The 24,338-nt window shown below is 42.3% G+C and overlaps 1 protein-coding gene across 1 annotated transcript in view; it reads right to left on the reverse strand.

Moving 5' to 3' along the window:
* Nucleotides 1-11,054: 11,054 nt before the first annotated feature.
* Nucleotides 11,055-24,338, reverse strand: part of atp6v1ba (ATPase, H+ transporting, lysosomal, V1 subunit B, member a) — a 43,463-nt gene continuing 30,179 nt past the window's right edge. The window contains exons 7-14 of the mRNA XM_076077399.1: nt 23,101-23,202; nt 20,155-20,252; nt 19,790-19,913; nt 17,577-17,727; nt 16,875-16,957; nt 15,836-15,940; nt 15,502-15,631; nt 11,055-12,235 (exon numbers count right to left, since the gene is read on the reverse strand). Of these exons, the coding sequence (XP_075933514.1) occupies nt 12,093-12,235; nt 15,502-15,631; nt 15,836-15,940; nt 16,875-16,957; nt 17,577-17,727; nt 19,790-19,913; nt 20,155-20,252; nt 23,101-23,202 (936 nt within the window). The 3' untranslated portion in view covers nt 11,055-12,092. The remainder of the gene's footprint in view (nt 12,236-15,501; nt 15,632-15,835; nt 15,941-16,874; nt 16,958-17,576; nt 17,728-19,789; nt 19,914-20,154; nt 20,253-23,100; nt 23,203-24,338) is intronic.

Genomic DNA, 24,338 nt, shown 5'->3' on the forward strand with positions numbered 1-24,338 from the left:
TGTATATAATACGTGGACCCTCACGGCAGATGAGAGAAAGGTACTCCAAACGTACTATGCGAAGTTTGAAGCATATGTAACGCCCAAAGATAACCCCATTTTCACGAAAAGATACAGAAGGATTGTGAAAATTTCGACCAGTTTGTGATTGAGCTAAAGCTACTAGTAAAAGACTGCAACTACCCTAACGGTGATGAGATGATTAGAGACAGGATCGTTTTCGGTATAAACTCTCCAAGAGTCCAGGAAAAACTACTCTGTCACGGTCCGGATCTAACGCTCGAGAAAGCGATTGACATTGCACGCTCACACGAGCTATCACAACAGCAGCTAAAGACTATGGGTTGCCCCGCCGCTAATACAGCTAGCCAGTCTGTTCATGCAGTTAGCAGAAGGCATTTCAGTTCCGAACAAAGATACCACGGACGCAAATTAACTGGCGGGAACGATAGCAGCAGTGCCACCCGCAGCAAAGAGTGTGGAGCATGCGGAAGAGAACACGGTCGCACGGAAGAATGCCCCGCAAAAGGACGTCAGTGTAACAAATGCAAAAAGCCCAACCACTTTGCTAATATGTGTAGGACAAAAACACAGTATCGGCCATTAAAATACAAGCCCAAGAAAGTCCATGCTATTTCAGAAAGCACGGAACAGGCACCAGTGGATCTGTACATTGACACTATTATAAAAAAGCATGAAAATACGACAAGGGAACAGGCATTCGCAGAGGTAGAAATAGGAAAAGCGAAGCACAAGCTAACGCTCAAGATAGATACAGGTGCCCAGGCTAATGTGATACCAGTAAAAATATTTCACAAAATATTAGGGAGTATTGCATTAGGTCCATCAGACAGCAACATCTCAGGATATGGTGGACAGAGACTTGAGGTAAAAGGAGCTTGCAAGTTAGCATGCAGATACAGGCCGAAAACAGCCATGCTAGATTTTGACATAGTCTATGCAGAAAATGCTCCTCCTGTTTTGGGCCTACGTGCATGTTTAGACCTAAACTTGGTCAAGCTAGTGCACATGGTTGATGCACAGCCAAAAACACACACCAGCATCACAGAACAGTTTGCTGACGTATTTAAAGGCATTGGACTATTCCCTGGAGAATGCACCTTTCGCCTTAAACCCTCAGCAATACCGGTGGTGTGCCCACCTCGCCGCATCCCATATGCCCTGCGCAACCGACTCAAAGATGAGCTTGACGAAATGGAAAAAATGGTTATAATCCAAAAGGTAACAGAGCCAACTGAGTGGGTGAATGCACTAGTGGCAGTGGAAAAGCCGAAAACAGGAAAGCTTAGGGTGTGTTTAGATCCCCGCCCCCTAAACAAAGCTATCCAGAGACCCCACGATCCACTTCCCACTCTAGATGATGTCACACCAAGACTAGCCGGAGCACAGTACTTCAGTGTACTGGACGCTAGATCTGGATATTGGACGATAAACTCAGCCAGGAATCATCCATGCTGACCACGTTCAACACCATCTACGGCAGATATCGGTTCAAAAGGCTCCCTTTCGGAATCATTTCTGCACAGGATGAGTTTCAGAGGAGAGTTGATGAGGCCTACGAGGGGCTTCAGGGTGTCGCAGCCATCGTAGATGACATTTTGGTGTATGGCCGCACCAAATAGGAGCACGATGCCAACCTGCGCGCCATGCTGGAGAGAACCAGAGAGAGAGGAATAAAGCTAAACAAAGACAAAAGCATCATCTGCGTCTCTGAGGTGAGCTATTTTGGACATAGACTGACACGAGAAAGCATCAAGCCAGACCCTAACAAGGTCAAGGCAATTAAAGAAATGACTCTCCCACGCAACAAAGCAGAGCTGGAGACCATACTGGGAATGGTCACCTACCTCTCCAAGTTTGCACCCAGACTTTCAGAGACAATTGCCCCGCTCAGACAACTGCTGAAAGAGAACAGTGAATTCACGTGGGACTCGAATCAAGACGTTGCATTCCAGCAAATGAAAGACCTGCTAATACAGGAGCCCGGCCCAGTGCTCACATACTTCGACCACACCAAAGATGTGAAACTACAAGTTGATGCATCAAAATGCGGGTTAGGAGCAGTCTTGCTCCAGGGAGAGAAACCAGTCGCATACGCATCCAAGACACTAAATTAGACTGAAGAAAATTACGCTCAAATCGAAAAGGAGCTGTACGCAGTGCTCTTTGGATGCAGACGTTTTCATCAATATCTGTACTGACGACAGGTGATCGTCGATCATGCGGAAACCCTTGGCAGCTGCACCGCCACGCCTACAACGCATGATACTGCAACTACAAAGGTACGACATTACCATTACACACAAGCCTGGAAAACAAATCCCGGTCGCAGACACGCTGTCCAGAAAGCCAATTGAGTGTACTGATAACTCTTTGAGTGAAGGCATGGATTTACAAATCCACACAGTGATCAGCAGTGCACCGGTGAGTGATCGCAAAATGGCAGAAATCAAAGCCGCCACAGCACAAGATGAGCAACTCTCAATGTTGAGACAAGTTATCCAAGCAGGATGGCCTGAGTCGAACAAAAGATGTCCGCCTGCTGTCGCTGAGGATTGGAATCATCGGGACGAGATATCAGAGACAAACGGGATCCTGCTCAAAGGTGAAAAAATCATTGTGCCACACTCACTCAGAGCTGAAATGCTCTCACGCATACACACTGGACACTTAGGGATGGAAAAGTGTAAGCAGCGTGCAAGAGACGTACTGTTCTGGCCCGGAATGTGCAAACAGATAGAGGCACTAGTAGGATCTTGTAGCATCTGCCTTGAGCGACGCAGCTCCAATACAAAAGAACCGATGCTCTCGCATCCTATCCCAGAACGACCTTGGCAAACGATAGCCACAGACTTGTTGACCTGGCACAGTACTGACTATATAGTTGTCGTTGACTATTATAGCAGGTACTTTGAGGTAGAAAAAATCATCAACCTCACATCCGCAACTGTCATCCAAAAGCTGAAATCCATGTTCGCCAGATTTGGAATACCCCAGACAGTAATCAGTGACAATGGACCCTGTTACAGTTCACAACAGTTCAGAGGTTTTGCTCACGCATGGGACTTTGAGCATATCACGAGCAGCCCGCTGTACCCGCAGAGTAACGGTTTGGCTGAAAAGACTGTTCAGACTGTCAAAGCCCTCATGGACAAAGCACATGCACAGCGGACAGACCCGTACCTCAGTTTACTGGAATACAGGAACACACCAGTTGATGGGCTGAAGTCACCAGCGCAGCTGCTAATGAGCAGGCGTCTGCGCTCAATCCTACCAGTCACAGAAAAACAACTGCAACCTGAACTTGTCTGTCGCAGCGCAGTTCACAGCAAAAGGCAACTGTGCCAACAGAGACAAAAACAATACTACGACAGGAATGCTAGGACACTACCGGCACTACCAGAAGGAGCTATGGTCCGTTTCCAGCTTCCAACAGGGACATGGGAACCCGCAACAGTAGTCGAGCCAGCAGGTACCCAGAGGTCCTACAACATTCGCACTGATGGAGGTCACATGCTCAGGCATAACCGGCGTCACCTCCTGCAGACGTGTGGAAGTGGTACAAGCCAGGTACTTCCACCAAACAACCACCAGGTGGAACCTGAGGACACTGAGTCTCAAACAGTACAGCAGGACCCTGCAGGTCATACAGGTCCCAAACAGCCACCAGACTGTACTACCATCAGATCAGGCCGCATAGTGAAGCCTAGAGACATATTAGACTTGTGATTCCCAACAGGAAAAGAACTGAAGGATATGTTCATGAAAATAAAGTGTTGAAGTTTGAAACAGTTGAAATTCCGTTTAGACATGAACTGTTGAGGACAAAATTGTTATCATATTTCCTTCAGTAACAGTGTTCTAGCAGATTTGGCATACGTAGCTGCCTATATGCAGTTTTTCTGAAATGTTTAAATGCATAATGTTTACTATTTCATTTGGTAGCTATAGCCATGTTTTGTTTCAAAAGAAGGGGGATGTAGTATCTTGGATACTTCCGGTTCAGGTAACCGTCATGTTGTGATGACGTCGGCGCTGTGCGCCAGTGAGTGTAAGATACGTAAAGAATAAAGATGGACGCACACCGCGCCCTATGAGACAAACTGGTATCATTCGTTTTACTTAGACACTTACATGTCAGTAGAAACAGAATATTACACCATGTATATTTAAATGTTATTTTCTGAATGTTTAAACTCGTAAGAGCTCATTTATGTTTTATCTGTTCCATAGCTCTTACGGTGTTTTCTGGAGAAAGGAGAAAAGTAAATTTGTGTTCATCAAAGTAAAAGTCAACGGTTGAACATGAATAAAGGCCTCTGAAACATCAGTACGCTTCACCATTGTCCGGCTGGGGTCCGCTACAAGAGGTGTGTTCAGCTTCACAGACAGCTTGCACACAGCTGGGAAGGATTTCCCTAATGCTAACCCTAATGCTGCGCTCTCGCGGCTGCTGTCAATCCTATGGTGTGGTGGCTAGCTAACGTTAAGTTAGCTAACGTTAGCCAACTAGTGCTGCACAACTGTCAACACTTCCTCAGCTCACTAACTCGCTAGCGATCCACGGGTGTTGGTCTTCGTCACCACCGTAGATTGTTGCGGGAGTAGCAGGTGCTTCCATTTCTGTTTCCGTCATGAAATCAGTCATCGTAGAGTGGAATTCTACTCATGTAGGATCGCTAGCTAGCATCACTGGGAATCAAAACACCGCGGCTTTGAGAGCACTTGTTTGCAATTGCGCATTAACGTGATTAACCAATGATTTAACTTGCAAGCTAGCACCACTAATTCGCCAAACCTGCTTGCTTGCAGTCTCTGTTCCACCACAGTCCCCGACGTGGTCTCATGATTCATTTGTTTTCTAAAGATAGATTTGATTTTGTAGCGAGTAATGAAGGTTTCAGGGGAAATGTATCGGAGTAAAAGTATCATTTTTCTTTGCAAAAGGTAGTGAAGTACAAGTAAAAGTCAACAGAAATATAAATAGTAAAGTACAGATATCCAAAAAAACGACTTAAGTACAGTAACGAAGTATTTCTACTTCGTTACGATACACCACTGGTCACGACCCAGTCTTTGGGAATGACTGTGAACCTTCCAACACAACAAACACACACTGAACCCAACACAAACAATGAATCCACTGTACAATGCAGTAACAACAGACGTATGTACAGAGGTATGTTGTTTTCAATCAGTAACCACAATTTAGCTCCTCGAGACATTCAGGAATTTTGGAACAGGACGCTGACTAAGTATGACATTTTCTTGCAGCGAGGTAAGCTCTGAATCGAGGGCTTTGTAAAGGAACAGGTCTGACATTTTGCATTATACAGTATGGTGAGACAAAAAAGCCCATGTGTTGCTGATGAGCTCAGGTGTCTCCAGTCTGCCACGCCCACCTCCAACACCTGCAGGGAAAGCAGCCACACACACAGAGCAACAGGCAGAGAGGGCCGTCACTACATGTAACAGGCATCATTTACCACTTTCTTTATCTAATGCTGTATTGATCCAGGTGCAACATGGAACCCACACTACAGTATTTTGTAATGCCTTATTGCCATACAATACAGTGGAATGAAGTGTTGAACAAAATGTAATAAATTGTACTAAAAAAATACTTAGCTCTACCTTGACCAGCTATAACTTTAATATACGTGATTAATAATAATCCAAGAATATAGTAACAATCATCGTATATAATGTACTACTACTCCTTTTACTACTACTACTACAAATAATAATAATAATATTTTCTCCATTTATTTGAGTATTTTGGGGGTTTGGCATGCAACAGAAGTCAATGAGTTCCTGGGTTTTGCTCACCCAGTGACAGCTTGGGCCACCTCAGAGCGGTACCGGGTTTCATCGTTATTGGAGACGAGGCCCGAATGGTTGTGTCATCTGCGTATTTAATTGTTTTCACAGAACTGTCGTTGGATTTAAAGCATATAAAAATAACAACAATAAGCAGAGGGAGAGAGCACAGCACTGAGGAGCTCCTGTGCTGAGGTTCGGTGATTAACCTTCACCCTCTGTGGTCTGATCCACAGGTTGCCACATGGTGGGGTCGATGTTCATATCCAAATATGTGGTAAAGACTTTGACTAGGTTGATGGAATTAAAGGCAGAACTGAAGTCTATGAACAGGATGCGTGTGTAGGTGTTTGGGGACTCCAGATGTTTCAGGGCGGGTGGGGTGCTATGTTGACTGCATCCTTAACAATCCACTAGCTTGGTAGGCAAACTGATATGGGTCCATCAGTGGGGAGGTGCAGGATTCAGATATGATAGAATGATGCGATCAAATCCTTTCCTCGCCAGATATGTTAATGTTGCATAAAACTCTTAATATCTGGAAGGGAGCATATTTTTTTGTAATCAGTCGCGGCCTTAAGATTTGTCCATATAACTGGTATTACTGGATAAGAGTTGTTGAATAGCTGGACGTAGCTTTTCTTATTGCAGCACACAATTTATATTTGGCCATAAAATGTCACTGTTTTGGTTGAGATGCACATTTCTTCGCAGAACTCTGTGTATGTATGACGTCACTATGTCAGCCATTGTGGGTGTTGCCAGCTGCATTGAATACATCCTCGGTCTGTGTTTGTTTTAATAGTTTGCTTATTGGATTAAATCCAAAGTGGCAGAAACGTGACCATACTCCAAGCCACAAGGAATAGAGGGAACAGCAGCTCCAGGAGACGGACCTGTGGCTCAGTGTTAGATCAGGGTCGTCCCTCAATCAGAGGATAGTCCGCTAGTCCATGTCGATGTGTCCTTGGGCAAGACCCCAAACTGCTCCCGCAGGCTGTTCCTGCGGCGTGTGAATGGGTATGAATGATAAGACAGTCCTGATGAGCAGGTGGCACCTTGCATGGTAGGCCTTGTCATCAGTGTATGAATGGGTGTGAATGGGTGAATGATGGCGCTTTGAGTGGTCGGATGACTAGAAAAGCGCGATACAAGTACATTCTATTTACCTTCAGTTAGTGGCTGTGATGCAACAAGCATTCAGCCAGGAAGCAAATCTCTGATTCTCTCCTGTGTAACGGCAGCAGCAGAAAGTTTGCTGATCGGGGAATCGGGCCGGTCCGTGCTCACACTACAGTAGCAATGTTTACACTCATCGTCAAGCAAATTTTAAGCAAACTTTTTAAATGTCACATTAAAAAAGAAAGAATTCTGCACGTTTCCGTCAGCTGGTTTGGAGCAGGTAAACTATGCAAATCTCAGCTTGGTCAGAAGTGTGCGCTACAGGCTCGTATGTCTGTAATCCACACGGGAACACAGTAGAAGACGTAGAGGTAGAAAAATAGAGATTTCTTCAGGTATTTGTTAGAATTGGGCAAGTTTTAAAATTGTTTCTCATATCAGCTAATATTATCTATGTTTCATGCTGTCTGGAGACTAAGACAAGCATTTGTGTGTTATGGGAATATGAGTAAAATTTTTTGCAACGTCAGATATTATTCAGCAAAGGCGTTTTCATACCCCATCAACTCTTTATCGACAAAGGCAAAAGAACACCTAGAGCGAGCGGAAAAAGTTTTTGGCCTAATTGAAAAAGTTGTATTAAATTTTGCAGTTTCCATACCGTTTTTCGTATGCGATACTTCAACATTTGCATAAACATCTGAATGGAAAGTGACTCACTATCGACTATCGAGGTCATTTAGATATCTCTGCAGCACAATGTATGTATACAATGTATGTATGTTTGTCTTTGACAAAAGGTCAACACTTGGCCAGATCTTACACATTGCACTGTTCATCTTCTGCAAAGTACATCAGAAAAGAATGGCTCACAGAAGCAATAGTTATACATTTTCTTCATAATTTCTCCCATCACACGATCCATTGTTGTGTGGAACCAAGCTCTTGTTCATGCACTTTGTGTTGAGCTTTTGTAATCTGTCTTAGTACACCTAGCCTAGCATTTCATGAGAAATCAGAAACACTTGGAATCTTTACTGAAGTACATTTTTACATCAGAGTGTCAGATACACGTCAAATCAATTGGGTAACATTTCTGTATTCATGTCATTCTTTGACAAATATCTAAATAACAGTAATAGAAAGATCTTACATATGCATTTTAATGCATAGATTTATATTGGCCATTACTATCCAGTGATATCTTAAAAGGCATGCTGGTTTCAAGTGGCTCTGCAGTCATAATACAGGTTATGGCCTGCCACTGTCATGGGTCACTGTCAAAGTCATTCTGTGATTTAAGCAAGGCTGGTCTCCAGCTGGGCATACAATAGTAGTGTGCACTGCATGATATGTCAGGGGCTTTCAAGTGGGTCCGACTGTTCCTGATCAGAGGCCCTGACTAGTCTACTTTAGTTCGGTGCTTACATGAAGCATGTTCTAAATTCAAGTCCATCCATCCTTTATCTGTATTCGCTTGTCCTTCACCTTGTCAGCCCCAGCTGACAGCGGGCGAGATGCGGGTACACCATGGACAGGTCACCAGGTCATCACAGGGTGGACACATAGAGACAGACAAGCATCCACGCTCACAGTCACACCTACAGGCTATTTAGAGTCAACAAGTACCCCAATTAACCTGCATGTTTCTGGGCCGTGGAAGGAAACTCCACACAGAAGGGCCCAAGCGGACCGGCGGGCTCTAACCCCTACACCACCTCCCGCACAAATCAAATGAATTTGTGTTCAATAAAATGACCACACAGCAAACCATTAAGGCCATGTAATATTCCAGCACAGGAACACTGTTCACATAGCATGGGGAAAGAGAGGGGGGGTTAGGGGGACCAGCAGCTCCCTTTAGTCCAAAGATGTAGACTGCGTTTGCATATGCACGATGGGGACATGTGTCACAGTGCCTTCCTTGCAATGATGCTTTTCCGCTCGCTCTGTGTGCTAGTGTCACATGCACGCGCCTGGTTTCGATGTGCGCAGGTTGAGGCTAATTAAAGCCCACGCACATGCACGTAGCAGTGCACAGCGCTGGGTAGTGGTGGAAAACGTAACGCAAAGATCCATTTAGATCTATAGCGGTCTATAGCTGATTCTTTTAACTGTGACTCAGACCCCACTAATGATGAAAGGGACTGAGCCAGTGGCATTGACTAATAGCAGTGGTGGAAAGGTACTAAGATCTTTCACTTAAGTACAAATGTTATAATAGCATACTATAATACATACAGAACAATAAGCAAATGTCCTGCATTCAAAAGTATTCAAGTATATAATCAATAAAATGTACTTAAAGTATTTATGTAAAAGTGCTTACTATGCAGCCAGATGGGCTCTTTAGTGGTGACATTATTATATATTATAATATTAGATTATCAGTTTTATCATTGATGTAGTAACATGTAATGCTGGATGTAATATTTTATATTTTTGGATGCGTTCAATTTATTAAATACAATGCATTGTATTTAATATACTCATAAATAAATTTAGCGAAGTAGTTTTAGTTTTGTAGGGCTGGTAGAGTTTTTCTTGCATTATCATAACTTTATTTACATACAATCCCACATTTAGTGTCGACTTCTCAGAAAACAATGTGCAGAAAGATTTTAACATAGTAGAAATCTTTCTGAAACACATTAGCTGTTAAAGTCCAGGGGTTCATAGATGAATTCAAACGAATGTTGCCGTCAGAGAGGCGAACAGGTGCACGTTAGCAGAGGTTGAAGACACAAAAGAGGGGAGAAGAGTAAATCACAGTAAAATGACTACAAGTGTGTCGACACAACATGAAAGTAAAATAGTTGATTTATAGGAGAATACATCTTTGAAAACAATACAGAACATCTAGTTGGGCCCACTAGCTGTTAAAAGATGTTAAAAGCCAAGTCCCTCTGCCCTACATGGACTTTGACCATGAAAACAAACACCCTTAAAGTTCAGAACAAATTCAGTTTAAAGCAGTGAACATCAACCACGAGATAAGTCCAGTAGCAGTGTGTCTCCCTCAGAGTGGACCAAGCATAGAACGATGACTCAGCATTATGCACATTATACTCCAGCACAGCGTGTTTTATCCATACACACCTGACCCCAAACACCACAGGTTTATCATTTACATAAAACCGCGTCATCTATTTATCACATACTAGCATTTAAACACGTATTAAAGCCAGTGCTGCACGAGCAACTAACGAGCACAACTTAATATGTATCGTTTGTATTTGTAGTCTCTCAGTCTAAGAGCGAGTGTCGGTGCGGGACCACGTATTAACCAAACTTACCTTGGTTCGACAACTTTGTAATCACTTTGATTTTATTCAGCTCCTCAGCAGCCATAGCGAGAACAGCTTTATCCAAAGGTCAACAGGAAGTGCTCCCACGCGACACACCTGAAAGGTAAAGTTAAGTCCCTCGCGGCAGCTACAAGCGCACAGTACATCGTCTGTGCTGTATATAAGAAGAGTAGCCTACAAATGAAATGCATACAGACATATTCACTCTCACATTTCAGCCCTGCGCATTCCCTAACACGCTTCCATTAAAGTACTCAACCTTTCTGGGAGAGAAAGGTTGACTTTTATTTTGGAGGAGGAAATATATAAGGAACACATAAAACTAAGATGAAGCTTCAAGAGAAAAGTGTGTTTGTAGAAATCTCAGCTCAAAGGTCTGTTTACGTGCTTTGAACCAACACTGAATGAAGATTGTGATTAGTGGACATTGTTCTGTTAAACATAAACATATCTGTAGTAAATCCTGTATTTTTAGAGGTTAGCTCGTGTTGTTCCAGAAACTGATGCGTTAACGTTACTCTTGCCAAACTGTAAGAACGTAAAGATTTTTATTGAAGATAGCAGCTCTTGAAGAATTATTGTTTTAAAAACATTTTAACATTCCACTTACTGTTAAGAGAATAAATGATTCCTATATAATATCTAATAAAATAATTGTAATGTGAAATACAGTTGATCAGATTTTCAGAGGTGCTTAGTAATAAAGCTGTGAGCTGAACTAACTAGTATCCCTCATCGCTGATGTTCATGTAGGTGTTGAATGACAGGTGGATAGAGATGAGACAGCATACTCTTATAATTTATTCATGGACACATTACCTCACAAAAACATTGTTGCACAACAAAGAATTAGTTTCTGCAGACAGATGGGAATGTTTAATAATATCTTATAGACTCATCTTTTTGCAACACAAATCACAACAACACAGAAATAATGTAAACATCCGCACTATTTTTTCCAGAGTAGACAGAAGAAGCAAGAGGGAAGAAAGAGTCAAAAGTACTGCGTCAACATCGAGCAAACATCGGATCCCAGCTGTGTCTGGTCACCAAAGATGCTTTCTCAGCATATCGAGAAAATCAGAGCAATAGCCAACTTGAAGCCACCGACATGAAAAAAATACAGCAGCTGCTTATTATTAAACAATACAAAGGGGGCGGACAAAATAAGAGAAGTACTAGACTATGAAATCTCCCTCAGGTTAATACCAATATGGTGATGTTTTTGTGGTTCAGTTTGTGAAGCTGTAAACTTGTGTTGTTCAGCATTTGTTCATTTTCAAAAGCTTTTACTTTAGAAAATGACATGTTGAATCAGCATCAGTCTGAATAAACTTCATGAGCTTCACCTGACTGACCCAACAGCAGGAGTACTGTATGTGACCCTCTTCTGTACACGTCTTTCTTCAGTTGGAAACCTCTCGTTTTAGTGGGAGATGAGGGGGATCAAGCAGTAACACCTCCAATAAATAAGGACTCATTTATCATTTGTAGGATATGTTCACTTTTTTTGCAATCAAGGAGTAGACATTACAACCACAGACACTTGTCATACACTTCTGGACACATATACACAACAGTACATCTACAGCAGGGGGAGATTATTAGCCTGTTCTCATTCGGGGAAGGAAGTGGGGTAATAAGAACAGTGGAGAAGAAGGGAGGGCAGCTTTGGGATGGGTGAAGGCTCAACAACTTCTCATCTCTGAGCCCCTGGAGCTGCAGGGCTGTCGGTGAGATGAAAGAAGGGAATAAGGGGAGAAGAGGATGGTGGGTAAAAAGGGTGAACGGGACGAGAACCAGGGCATCCCTCTGTAGGGCTCAGTGACGGGCGGCAGACTCCCTGGGGTAAAATTCAGCCAGGGTGCTCTGAGGAATCCTCTTGAGCATCTCCTTGGGGAAGATTCGCAGCAGCTGCCAGCCAATGTCCAGGGTTTCATACACCGTCCTGTTGTCGTACGGGCCTGGGGGAGACGAGAGGCACAGCGGTGCTGGTTAGAATCCAAACAGGTGAGGCAGTCTGATGCACACGGTCTCTACTCTACATCACATGAAGTAAACAATGGTCTTAAAAATAGACCATGAGGAAAAAGATACAGAGACACTTATTGTTGAAGCTGCAGTAATTTAATTTTGTATTATTTGTTGTGCTCATAGTGTTGAAATAATTTATAACATAGAATAGTTGTGTAAATAAGAACAGAGGAACACATTTGTCATAAGCGGCACACTTAAAACTTGACCTTAAAAAAGATAAAATGAAGTGAGCATCTCAGGGTTAGAGAGGCTAGAGGGATGGGTCAGTTTACAGTAGATTATAAACTGCCAGTTAGAGACCCAGCTCAATTATACAATATGGTTGTACTCTAACGGTTAATGAAGAATAAGCTGCTTTATTATTGCATGCCCAATAATGTCAGTAACACTTTCCTGTTACCCTTATTAATGGTAGTCTGTATTTTGATCCATTCTATATTCAGAAAGAACACATCAATATCTCCTCCAACATGAGCTTAGAACCAGTTCTCCTCTCAGAACCCTGTGGTTCTTTACTGTAGCGGTATGTTAATGTCACACGGTTAAAATGCACTTATTCACTTTAAAGAACAGCTTCCATTATGCGTTGCAATAGCCTGTTTAAATGCGGATAAAGGAGTCTTTCTTTGAGTCCCTCAGATAAAGGTGTGCTCTAAGCAGACCAACGGCATGCAGCAGATGATACAAGCTCATTACAAGCAGAAGAGACTGGAGAGCAAACATTTGAGGCTTGTGAGCATCTCCGGGAGCAGACGCATTATCATCCAATCACAGTCATTTCTGCGTCCACCTGATGAATTGAAGTCAAACATTCACTCTACTTGTAGCTCTGGTTTGGTCTCCACCAACTCCTGGGAAAAGCCTCTGGCTTTGTAGCTGCTAAATGCTCCACGATGTTCATCAGATAACCGTCTCTCTGTTGTTTGGTGCTGAGCAGGTAGTGTACAGTGGCTTTATTCAAGCATTCATTCTCACTAAAAACAGCTGGCTGCTGGGAGTGAGGTTAATGAGAGTAGAGTTCGTGGGCTGTAAAACCAAAACAAGGAGCTAAAATAGGCTAAAACGTTCCTTAAAGCGAAGGGGAAGTACAGATTTGGTGACAATTCTCTGTGGGTTCTAAACAAGTGACCACTTTAACATTACACATAGCACGTTTAAGCTTTGTTTATCAAAAATGATTAGTGCCTCTTTTAACACCTTATCCGTCATCCTCAACCACCTGAGAAGAGGTACAAGTGGTTCGAGTACCGTCTGATAAGAGACTACCATGTGTGCTTTTTCTTTTTTTGCTGAAGTTTGGTGAATCTTAGAAAATAGAAGCATGTGATGTACAAGTCATCATACTGCAGTTGTGCTGCCATCTGTCAAATACTAAGAAATCACAAGACATACTGTACAATCAATTCTGTTAGCATTTCAAGGGCAACATACCAAGAGCTTTCATTATGACAATGGCAATCTCTTGAATTGTTTGTGACATCAACAATTCCTGATCAAGGACACATTTTGAGATTTTAAGATTTCACTTTCTTTTCTCTGGTCATGTTTGTCAGGTTACCATCTGGTGAGCAAGAACTCCTCTGATTGTCAACTTCAGGTGGAAGGCACTGTGCAGACACTGTTCTGAATTGAATGCTCAGTATAATAGTGCTGGGAATCTGCATCATGATTCAGCCAAATATCAATGGCTCAATTACACAAAAGGGACATTAAAAAGTGACATTTCTCTCATCGAAGGCAACAATAAAGCAGTGTTAGCTTGTCTTAATCACCTAATTTGAGTGCAGCCTCAGTTGCACTTTGTGTTTAGGTGAATTATCTAAAGTTAGCATGCTAATTCACTACACTATTTCTTCATGCTAAGCCATGCAAATGACACCCTAAGTTTCCCTGTTTCCAGTTATTATGCTAAGTTAGGCTAATCACATCCTACCTCCAACTACTTAACACACATTTAGCAGCAGTTCATTCAAAGCAACTCAGCTCCAGCTGCTGGACTCAATCAAATCTTCAGTGTTAGTAGACACACCTCTACATTTGAGAAAATGTGACGCGAAACAATGACGCCCCGATAGGAAGAAATGCCTCATAGTGGCACTGGCTTGTATTAAACTTGATCAAAACAAACCTTTTTCTATAGCCCGTGGGCTCTGTTGTGATAGATTCCCAAGATAATAAATGAATTAATCTCTGACCTGAGGTTGAGTTTGTCTCTGCTCTGGACACAGTTTGGTTTCTGATAGAGGTTGTTGTACTGAGACTGTTTAGTCTTTTTCCCTCCAACTCACAACAATAATATCTAAAAAGATTTCCCTCTCCCATCTTTCCTGGTTATGATGTCTATTCTCCTATGGAATCTATTAGTGTTCTAAAGGAGAAATACTACCCAGACCATTAAACCATTGTAACCGTGAGCTTTCTTCTGTCAACTTAAAGAAAAGAGACAGAACTAAATACTCAGGCATGCTTCAGCAACAAAGGATGAACCCACACAGACCAATATTTTCCAAGGACACACGTAAACATGGAATATAATGTGGATGCCACTTCTACCACCATTTAGCAATATACTGCAATAGCTGAGCAATGACCTTAAGGACTGTTCCTACACCACCACTCTACATTGTGATCTTATTTCTTTGAGATAAATACAAATGTAAAAGCCTCTGTGGCTTTACTTTAAACTAACAACGACAGCATGTTGCACTATACAGACTGTGGCATCTGCAATCAAAGTCAATTACCATGGACGTTAAAGGTTACTAAACTGTGACAGACACATTTTCAGTAAAGGTTGTCTCGCCTATGCATGAAAACTGAATCACACTAACATATGACTTCAAAGTCCCCGATTGTCCCCGTTAGAGACCGTTACTGACACACTCCTCCCCCCCCACCCCAAATTAATTTGCTTCCTAAACTTTACATCCTCCAGGGAATTAAATTACATTTTACTTAAAATCACAAGAACCCTATGAATCTATCAAATGATTCAAAAATAGTGAAAAATGCCCGTCCTACGTTCACGGAGCAGGGTTATGTCTCCTTTCAAATGGAGTGCCTTGTCTAACCAACAAATAATTGATGAATGCCTCAATAATTGCCTTTTCAATTATAAAAATGGTTGGTAATTAACGTCAGCTAACATACAGGTTGCCAGCTAAACTGTGTGTGAATGGTTGCATCTTCTTACCCTGAGCAATGAAGTTCTTCTCAAACTTCTGGAGGAACTCAAGGTAGAGCAGATCGTCGGAGGTGAGGGCCTCTTCTCCCACCACAGCCTTCATAGCCTGGACGTCCTTACCAATGGCATAGCAGGCATACTGGAGACAGATTCAGGATGAACAGTTCATGAATTGTTCAAAGAGAATTGTAATCAAGCGTCTTTACGTTGTCCTTCTCCTCTTCATGTATTATCATTCTCAGTGCTTTTAGTTATTCATCCAAATTCTATTCCTATTCAGAGGGTAACCTTCTGTCCAGGTTACAGGACGCATTCTTTAGGTACAAGAGGGGAGATTCTTTACCAGCTGGTTTGAAACGTCAGCATGGTCCTTCCTGGTCATCCCCTCACCGATGGCTGACTTCATCAGACGGGACAGTGAGGGCAACACGTTGATAGGTGGGTAGATCTGAAAGACAATCATGAGATTACATGTATTGTTAATACAAAATGTGTAACTATTTTACTTTAACTATGACGCTTACTAAAAATCTCAGTCGAAATCTTAGTGGAGAGGTCTATTTAGGAACATTTTGACTTTGTCATGAATACGAGTGGAACATTTTGACAAACGTTAAGTTGTGCACAAGTCATGAAAACCTGTGCCTTGTGCAAAGTATTACTTCTTTACATTCTGCTCATTCAGCACTGTACTGATTCGATTAAGACATTCATTCAACCCAGACTGGTTTATTTTCTCTCTCTAATTATCTAAGGGTGACAGACCTTTCCACTGCACTGGCACAGTGCACAATGTAGTGTGGCGACATAAGATAATCCTTTATTAGTCCTGCAGTGGGGACATTTACATGGAAGGTCACTGAAGGTACGCCAGTGGACCTTCCTCTTACAACTGGCTTGTATAAAGGGATGCTCAATGTGTATTCTGTTTATTCATTTGGATTGGTTATAAGGTGTAGTATAATTAGTCACTTACTATAAAAGTCAATATAATTAATTTCTACCCCTATTATTTAAACATATTTGACTCCATAAAAAGTGAGGGGATTATGATATTCCGGCTACTTCTGCTCTGAATCATCTCTCAATCAAATCTGAACACACATTTTTAGATTCCGTTGACTTGCACTTCCTGAGGATATCATGTTATTTCTGATGTCCATCGCTAAAGATCCACTGAGAAATCATAGAAAAGACGCTCCTGAGAATGATCAAGGGTCAATAATCCAGTGATGGGAGTCAATACATCCATGGGTACATTGCAAACAGGAGCTCTACATATTGATGACCTCCATGGCAACGTTATTCTTCCTCTTTGCCCCAAGTTGGATGAATGTTGTATTAAGAAATGGCTTTCAAAAGGGATGAAGGCTGATGGATACCTGTCTGTTGTGCAGCTGTCTGTCAACGTAGACCTGACCCTCTGTGATGTATCCAGTCAGATCAGGAATCGGATGGGTGATGTCTGAGAGAGGCACAAAGATGTATTCAATCACAACATACCCCACAATTAATTGTGTATGTGCTACATATTGCAGTACAATTAATGTAAACACTAGATATAAGGCCTCAGTTGAGTTAACATTCACACTGAAGAACATTTACAGTTGAGACTCAATTCAAATCACTCACTGATTTGCAGGTGTTAAAAGAACATCCCACATGGGACAGAAAGACAGAATTCATGAGCTCTTGTTTAGTAAAAGCCGACACAATCACCTCCCTGTGATGGGGGGGGGGGGGGGGGGGGACTCCTGGTCAACTAGATAGGAGTATGCTCTTCATACGCATTGCTATGGTGGTGCAGGCATCAAAAATGTCTCCCAAGTCCATTTGAGATGCCTACTCCAGTCATTCAAACAATGACTTGCCAAGAGATTTAGGAGACAGCATTTATCTGCATGACCAAACTGATATCCAAAAGATACACAAGCATATAAGAACCATCAACATTGCTTTGAATGCATCAAACACATATGTTTAGAATTAATATCTATGTCCCCCACAAGGCTGATGGATGTGAAGATTTAATTTTGGTCCAACTTAAAGCGTAGAAAGCTCAGAGCCATAGCTGCTGCTCTCACCATCATTGGGCATGGTGAGAATAGGGATCTGGGTGATGGAGCCATTTCTGCCCTCCACACGGCCGGCACGTTCGTAGATGGTGGCCAGATCAGTGTACATGTAGCCAGGAAAGCCTCTACGGCCGGGCACTTCCTCTCGGGCAGCAGAGACCTACAGGTGAGGAGTGGGAGAGTGACATGAGAGCTGTGAGAAGCATAAGCTAAAGGAAACAAGGCTGTTAACACGCATTTACATTTTATTTCATCCAAGTTTGAGACATTTTATTGCTGCATTAATTCCCTTTTGGCAACCTGGGAGCAGCAGAACAAGCAGACAGCAGGCACAGAGCAATGATATCATTCATTTGGAGTCGTGTTTGTGTCCACCTGGTGAATTGATGTCCAATTCTCACTCTCTTATAGCTCTGTTTTGGTTTGCATCAACTCCTGAAAGGACTATCTGTCTCTTTAGCTTCTAAATGCTCCACTACGTTCACCAGCTAGTCTCTTATTGTTAGCTAGCTCAACTATGCTAATTAACTTAGTTCAAGCTAAACTGACTAGCCTGCTAGGGCTAATGAAACCAGCAAGAGACAGCTGTCTCAGACAAAATGTCGATAGGCGCTGGTTCAAAATTAGAAGCTGGAATCAAGGGTGCAATATTTTAAAAGTTGCTATGATTCTCTTTGCGAATACTATCCTTGTAAACTGCATACATGTCATGCTCAAATGGACATTTTGAGAGGCATGCAGCATGTAAACGTTATCTGTGTGTTATTCACTACATGCAACACATTTCACCCGGTCGTCTCTTCTTTATAGAAAACATAGATTAGTGCAGTATTAATGTGCTGGAGTCTTGATGTTTCCAAACAGACCTCTGGTAACAGGGTGGGAAATAGACAGAAATAGATATTCTTTTTTTTTAAATCTTAAGACTTGTCTTTGCCATACTCTTCCACATAAACAAAGAAAAAAAACCTACTAAAAGCATTTACTGTTCGAGAGTCAAGTGATGCTAACTCCTTAAGCATCTTTCACAAGAGGCAAACAGCTGGTTGAACATCTTGCCATTCTGTTTTCAGGCCCTCTAAAAAAATGACCAAAAGCAAATCCTTGTTCCCAAAGTCAAGTGAATTAAGAGCAAGAGGGAAAGAAAATGCATCCCATTCAATCTCTGATTCAAAGGTTGATGGGCAGGCTAAACACTTACGAGCTGTATATTCAAAGCAGAACTCAACCTTCGCGAGCGTGAATGGGAGCAGAAGTTAAATGTTAATGTCCTCCTGGCTCTTTGTAGGGGCTGAAATACCCATCGAGCTGCCCGAGTCTTGGCTGACTATTGATGCAGCGAACATGTGCCAAGGTTATGGACAGCAAACGAAGAAGGAATAACACATATGCACACGGACCATATAAAAACCTGCATTGTGCTGCCAGCATATTGAGACAGCACACTGTACTGCATAAAAGAATTATCACAGAGACACAAAAGTGAGTCAAAGAGGCCCGACTCCTCGCTTTTGAAGCCGATCGGACAAGGATGAATTAAGGTATGAATGAAGGACACATTATCCTCCCTTTCAGCAAGGAGCACAATACTTTAGTGAGTCTATCACCTTTGTGCTTATGCTGCAGAGGATTTACATTGATGTGTTGCCACGCGGCTTGGTGCTTCGTCTGCTGCTGGACTCTCCAGAGAGGATTCCATATGTACTATACCCTCCTGACAACAAGACTCCGTATACTAGACATGTGGTAATTATACGCTAAGAAAACAGAACAGTTATTCATCAGAAATATATCTGCTTATTAAGTTATCAGAAGAATACTAGTGATGGTCCAAGAACACACGTACTGTAGTTTATCCTAATTCAGCTGAAAATAGTCCAACACAAGATCCATTTTCTCCAGTTTGAGTAACATTTGCTAAAACCTACATTGACCAGCTGCTGTAGGAAGTGACAGAACATAAATGATATTCTGGTAATTTGCTGGTCCGTCACTCATGCTGAGAAAACATTAACATACATAATAAGCACTTCTTCAGCGGTGTCTACTTACCAAGTGTCCATTTACTGGTACCTGTTTTTTTGTTTCCAGCAGGGCCAACAATAACCACACTATATCCAGAAGTAAAATACGTGGTTTTTACTGCTTGGTGCAGATGGTGCATGTGAACGATTTGAAGAGTGTGACTAGGACGTTTAAGACGGAGGAGCTGGTGGTGGTACCTCTCTCAGAGCCTCAGCGTAGGAGCTCATGTCAGTCAGGATGACCAGGACGTGCTTCTCACACTGGTAGGCCAGGTACTCCGCTGACGTCAGCGCCAGGCGGGGGGTGATGATACGCTCGATGCTGATTGGTCACAGAAACAAATACGTTATTCTATTGTACACATAACTAGTTGAAGTCTAAATTTAAATGTATTTAAGAGAGTGGTCATACATTTTACTGTAGAGAATATGAAGCCAATAAACAGAACATTCTGTGGATAGAACACCATTAAGAGTCAATAACTAAGCTCAACATACACACTGGGATTGGTCGGTACAGTGACTGCTTTCATTGCTCAGATCATTTCAATTCTGAATCTTACGTGGGGTCATTGGCCAGGTTGAGGAAAAGGCAGACGTTGTCCATGGAGCCATTCTCCTCGAAATCAGACTTGAAGAAGCGGGCAGTTTCCATGTTGACCTAAAGTTAGTGATACGGAGGCACCTGGGTGAATCATCTTGAACCACTTTAACAAAAGATTACACACAAGCCTTTTTCAGACATCAAATATGTAACGCAACAGGATTCTCCGAGGGAGAGACATGAGGCAAAGATACAGCGTGAGGTGAAAGGAACGGGTGCATGCCAGCTCTGAAAACCACACGTTAGTTATTGTAGTCGGGCTTGTTGATTTGACCGGTGAAGAGTTCATGGAGGCAGTGAAGATACTGCAACAGTGAGTTGGTAGAGTGATCAGAGTTCTCTCACAGGCTTCATCACTGATGGATCTTAAACACGTATCTTGCTGTTGAAGCCTTTAAGGATGGCTTCACATGTTTTTCACGCCATGGAGAAATGCCTTTCTGATGCAAATCCAACTGATCCAAATGATGGGGGACAAAATACACATTCTGTTCAAAAATATATTTGAAAGTGTATGTGAAGCTAATACGAGTATGTTGTCCTTCAGCACAACATGACCCCTTTGTTTAGCAAGGAAACAAAAAGAGGATATGTCCTAAAACAGGGGTCTTCAACGTTTTTCAGGCCAAGAACCCCCAAACTGATAGAGAGATGGAGCAGGGACCCCCGACTATATATATTGTATAAAATTGTGTTTTATATTAAATGGGCCTAGTACCATGTATAAACATACCTCTTTATTGTGCATTCAATACTAAGCTATTCAAATAATACACAGTTTCATGTTTTTATTTTAAACATGTACACGGTACAGTGAGGTAGGAGGCCGTGCCACTGCCATTTATAAACATACCTGTTATCTTGCATACAATACTGAACTATTAAAATAATGGAGAGATTCATGTTTTTTTGGTCGAGTTACAAGACGATCCATTTTTGCTCATAACAATGTCCAAACACTTATAATAATATACTGGCCTCAGTAGTTGGCTGTTGTGGAGAGGAGCTGCAGTGTTTTAGCAGGAATATCTTGCACAAATGATTGCACAAGGATTCGTGGGTGAAGTCATTTTTTTTTTACAACGGTATAATAATATTGCAGCGTGCGTCCTTGTGTCTGTGATCTTAGTCAGCTGGGGACTGAATAGGCTCTCGGTCAGTCACGGGGAACCCGACGGAGCCAGCATGGAACATGCTGCCTCGTAATTGGCACAGCAGCAATAGGGGCGGGTCCTCCTCTTTGTGTGCAGGAGGCTTAGAAGGACAGGTCCAGCCTAGTCTCGCGCTGTCAGTGAACGGCGCCCAGCTTGAGAGGGCTCCTGTGTGTCGCTGAATGTGTGCATTTCTGACTGAAAGATAAGATCTTCTGCCTCCATTTATCCATTCGCTACAATAATTTAAATTTGTGAAAAAAAAAAAAAAAGTAAAATTGTCTAATCAACCAATCACGACCCCCCTGCAGTACCTCCGCAGACCCCCTGTTGAAGACCTCTGTCCTAAAAGACAGATCCCCACTTGATTTGACCAACTCAGACTGCTGAAGGCTCATATTAGCTTTAACTGAACTTTAGAACGCATTTTCCAAATAAAAAGAGGACTGTGGGTTTTGCACCGCATCTCCTCCATTGGAATCATGGACCTCTTCTCAAAGTGAATTCCCAAATTAATTTCAGTTTCACCATTTATTGGGTAAGGGATTCTGCTGCCTGTTTCATAATGTCCCAAAGCACAGAATGACAACAGGTTAAGTGTGGACTCTCATTTATTCTTTTTTACTCCCATGCTGGGTGTTTAGTGCTTTGCTGGATATTCATAAAAAACAAAATGGGACTCAAGCGCCTCAGAAATGAGACAGACATAAAATCGTCAAAATGTTTACGTAACCAGGTGCATGTCTGAAGGGGGCTGAAGTAAAGCAGCAAATATTCACAACTGAGAAGCTAGAAGTGAGGGAGGTTTGACATGTGTGATGTGAAAATGGTCACCAAAAGTTTGATCGACAACTCGATTAATGGTCATCACTGGCTCAGTCGTTCCTCCTGTCTGCAGGTCGAGGCGTCCTTGAGCGAGACACTGAGCCCCAAGTTGCCCACTGCTCCTAAATGCTTAAGATGGGTAAAATTACATGTATGTATGTGGCAATTACAATAGTCTTTTTTACTTTTAAAACTAGACCAAAGTTCATAGTTTTTTGGTTAAGCCGACTAAAAATAAAGAAAAATTTGTAAAACATTCAAATTGACTTTTGCTCTCAGTATTGAGACCAAGACTACATTTAATCACGAGTTATTCCATAGGCTGAATAGAGGTTTTATACTCTAGGTAAACATAACGGTTTGGTGTTTTAGCTTTGTGTTTTTTTTTTACCATTGAACAGATGCATTGCTGCCTTTGTGAACACAATGTCCTTCAGTTTGTCCTTTTAAAAAATGCATATCCACATGTTGACTTGTATAAATCCCTATTAACACTGCTTTCCTCTCCCGCTAGACTGACCACAATGGGATGTGAATTGGTGGAGAAGTGGAAGAGTGAAGGCTTAGTATTTGGCAAGTGAAGCAAGTGTGTGTGTGTGTGTGTGTGTGTGTGTGTGTGTGTGTGTGTGTGTGTGTGTGTGTGTTGGGTACAGGTCAACCTGTCACAATCGGGGAAACAGGAGGAGCAGCGAACTTGATACTGTGGGTCTGACAGCGTTAAAGGGCCTGTTGAATTAGTAACCTGTCTACATGAACGGGGATATGCTCAGAGGTGCAGAAGTAACAAGAGGGACTTAAAGGTTAAATCACCTGGTGAATAAAAGACAGACAGCAGGGCGGCAGAGAAGGGACAGGGTGTCACGTCAGGGTTAAAAGGGGATTAGAGTCACAGATGGGGGTGGGGGGGGGGCTGCAGTTTGTCCACTTACCCCCATGGCTGCGAAGACAATGGCAAAGTTATCATCACTGTAGTCCATCACGTCCTTGGACTTCTTCACCAGGCCGGCCTGGCGACAGATCTGGGCAGCAATCTGGGAGCGAGAAAACACACAGTGGGATTTAGACATCAAAGTGTTCTCAAGGCCGACACACGGTCTGTACTGACATATCCAATGTCAACCTAACGAAGCCATGTGTAATTGTGAGAGAATGTGAATGGTAACTTTCTCTTTCTGTCTGAGGGTGTATGTCAAGTAGAGCTGGGATTCAACAACATTTTGTGGAGTCTGAATCCAGTATTGAGTCTGCTTATTGAGTGCAAATCCTTTTGAATCCCTTATTATATCAATTACATTTAGCTTTTAACATTTGCAAGTACCTACGGTTAAAATAACTTCTCAAAACTCAAAGATCCAATTGACATATGCCGTGTGAAATAATGCAGAAACACGATAGCTTTTAGTGGTGGACTCATTCATGTTCACAGCCTGTAGCTCCAAACTGAAAACTAGATGAGCAACACTAGACAGGAAATACTAATTAAATGTATCTGACACACCGCAAATACAAGTGGAGCCTACGTACTTTGCACACCTTTAATCTATTTGAAGGAAATTGAGCATTATTTAAAGAAAATCCAACTACATATTCTTTTCCATAAGAATCAATTGGCTTGGAGCTAAAGCCATTTATCATTTACACAGATATAGAATATCAGCATATAGTTGACATATTTCACTTATGTATGAATACAGATAACTTATCTCGTCTTCAATTATTTTTAGTAGAGGGAAGAGTCTTGTGTGATACTTCATGAATTTGTAGAATGAAAGAGGAATTTCACGCTTATCACATAATGTCAGGGCCCCGGTGTTGATCCGGCCTGACCTCTCTGTGCACCCCGAGTTCAGGCACCTGGCCCATAGAGGAGACCACTACATGAATGACCTCTGTGACATGTGCTTAATGAAACAATGAGCAAAGTTTTCACACCGTCCCGATGGCACGACAAGCAGGTCATCATTAGGCGGACAACACTCGCCGTGGTTATTTGGCCGCTTCTGCAGCGGGACTCGTTTGATCTCAAACAGCGGATGGGATTGGAGTTGATGGCTGTATGTACGCTCATGTAACACAATAAGTCTTTAAAGAAAGGGATGCTATGACAGATTTGCTGAGTAAGGTTTCCCTAGTTCAAGTCAAGTATTAGGACTCGCATTGTGTTTGC

This window comes from Anarhichas minor, unplaced genomic scaffold (genome assembly GCF_050575085.1).
Source record: "Anarhichas minor isolate MPS153535 unplaced genomic scaffold, ASM5057508v1 ptg000058l, whole genome shotgun sequence".
Taxonomy (NCBI): domain Eukaryota; kingdom Metazoa; phylum Chordata; class Actinopteri; order Perciformes; family Anarhichadidae; genus Anarhichas; species Anarhichas minor.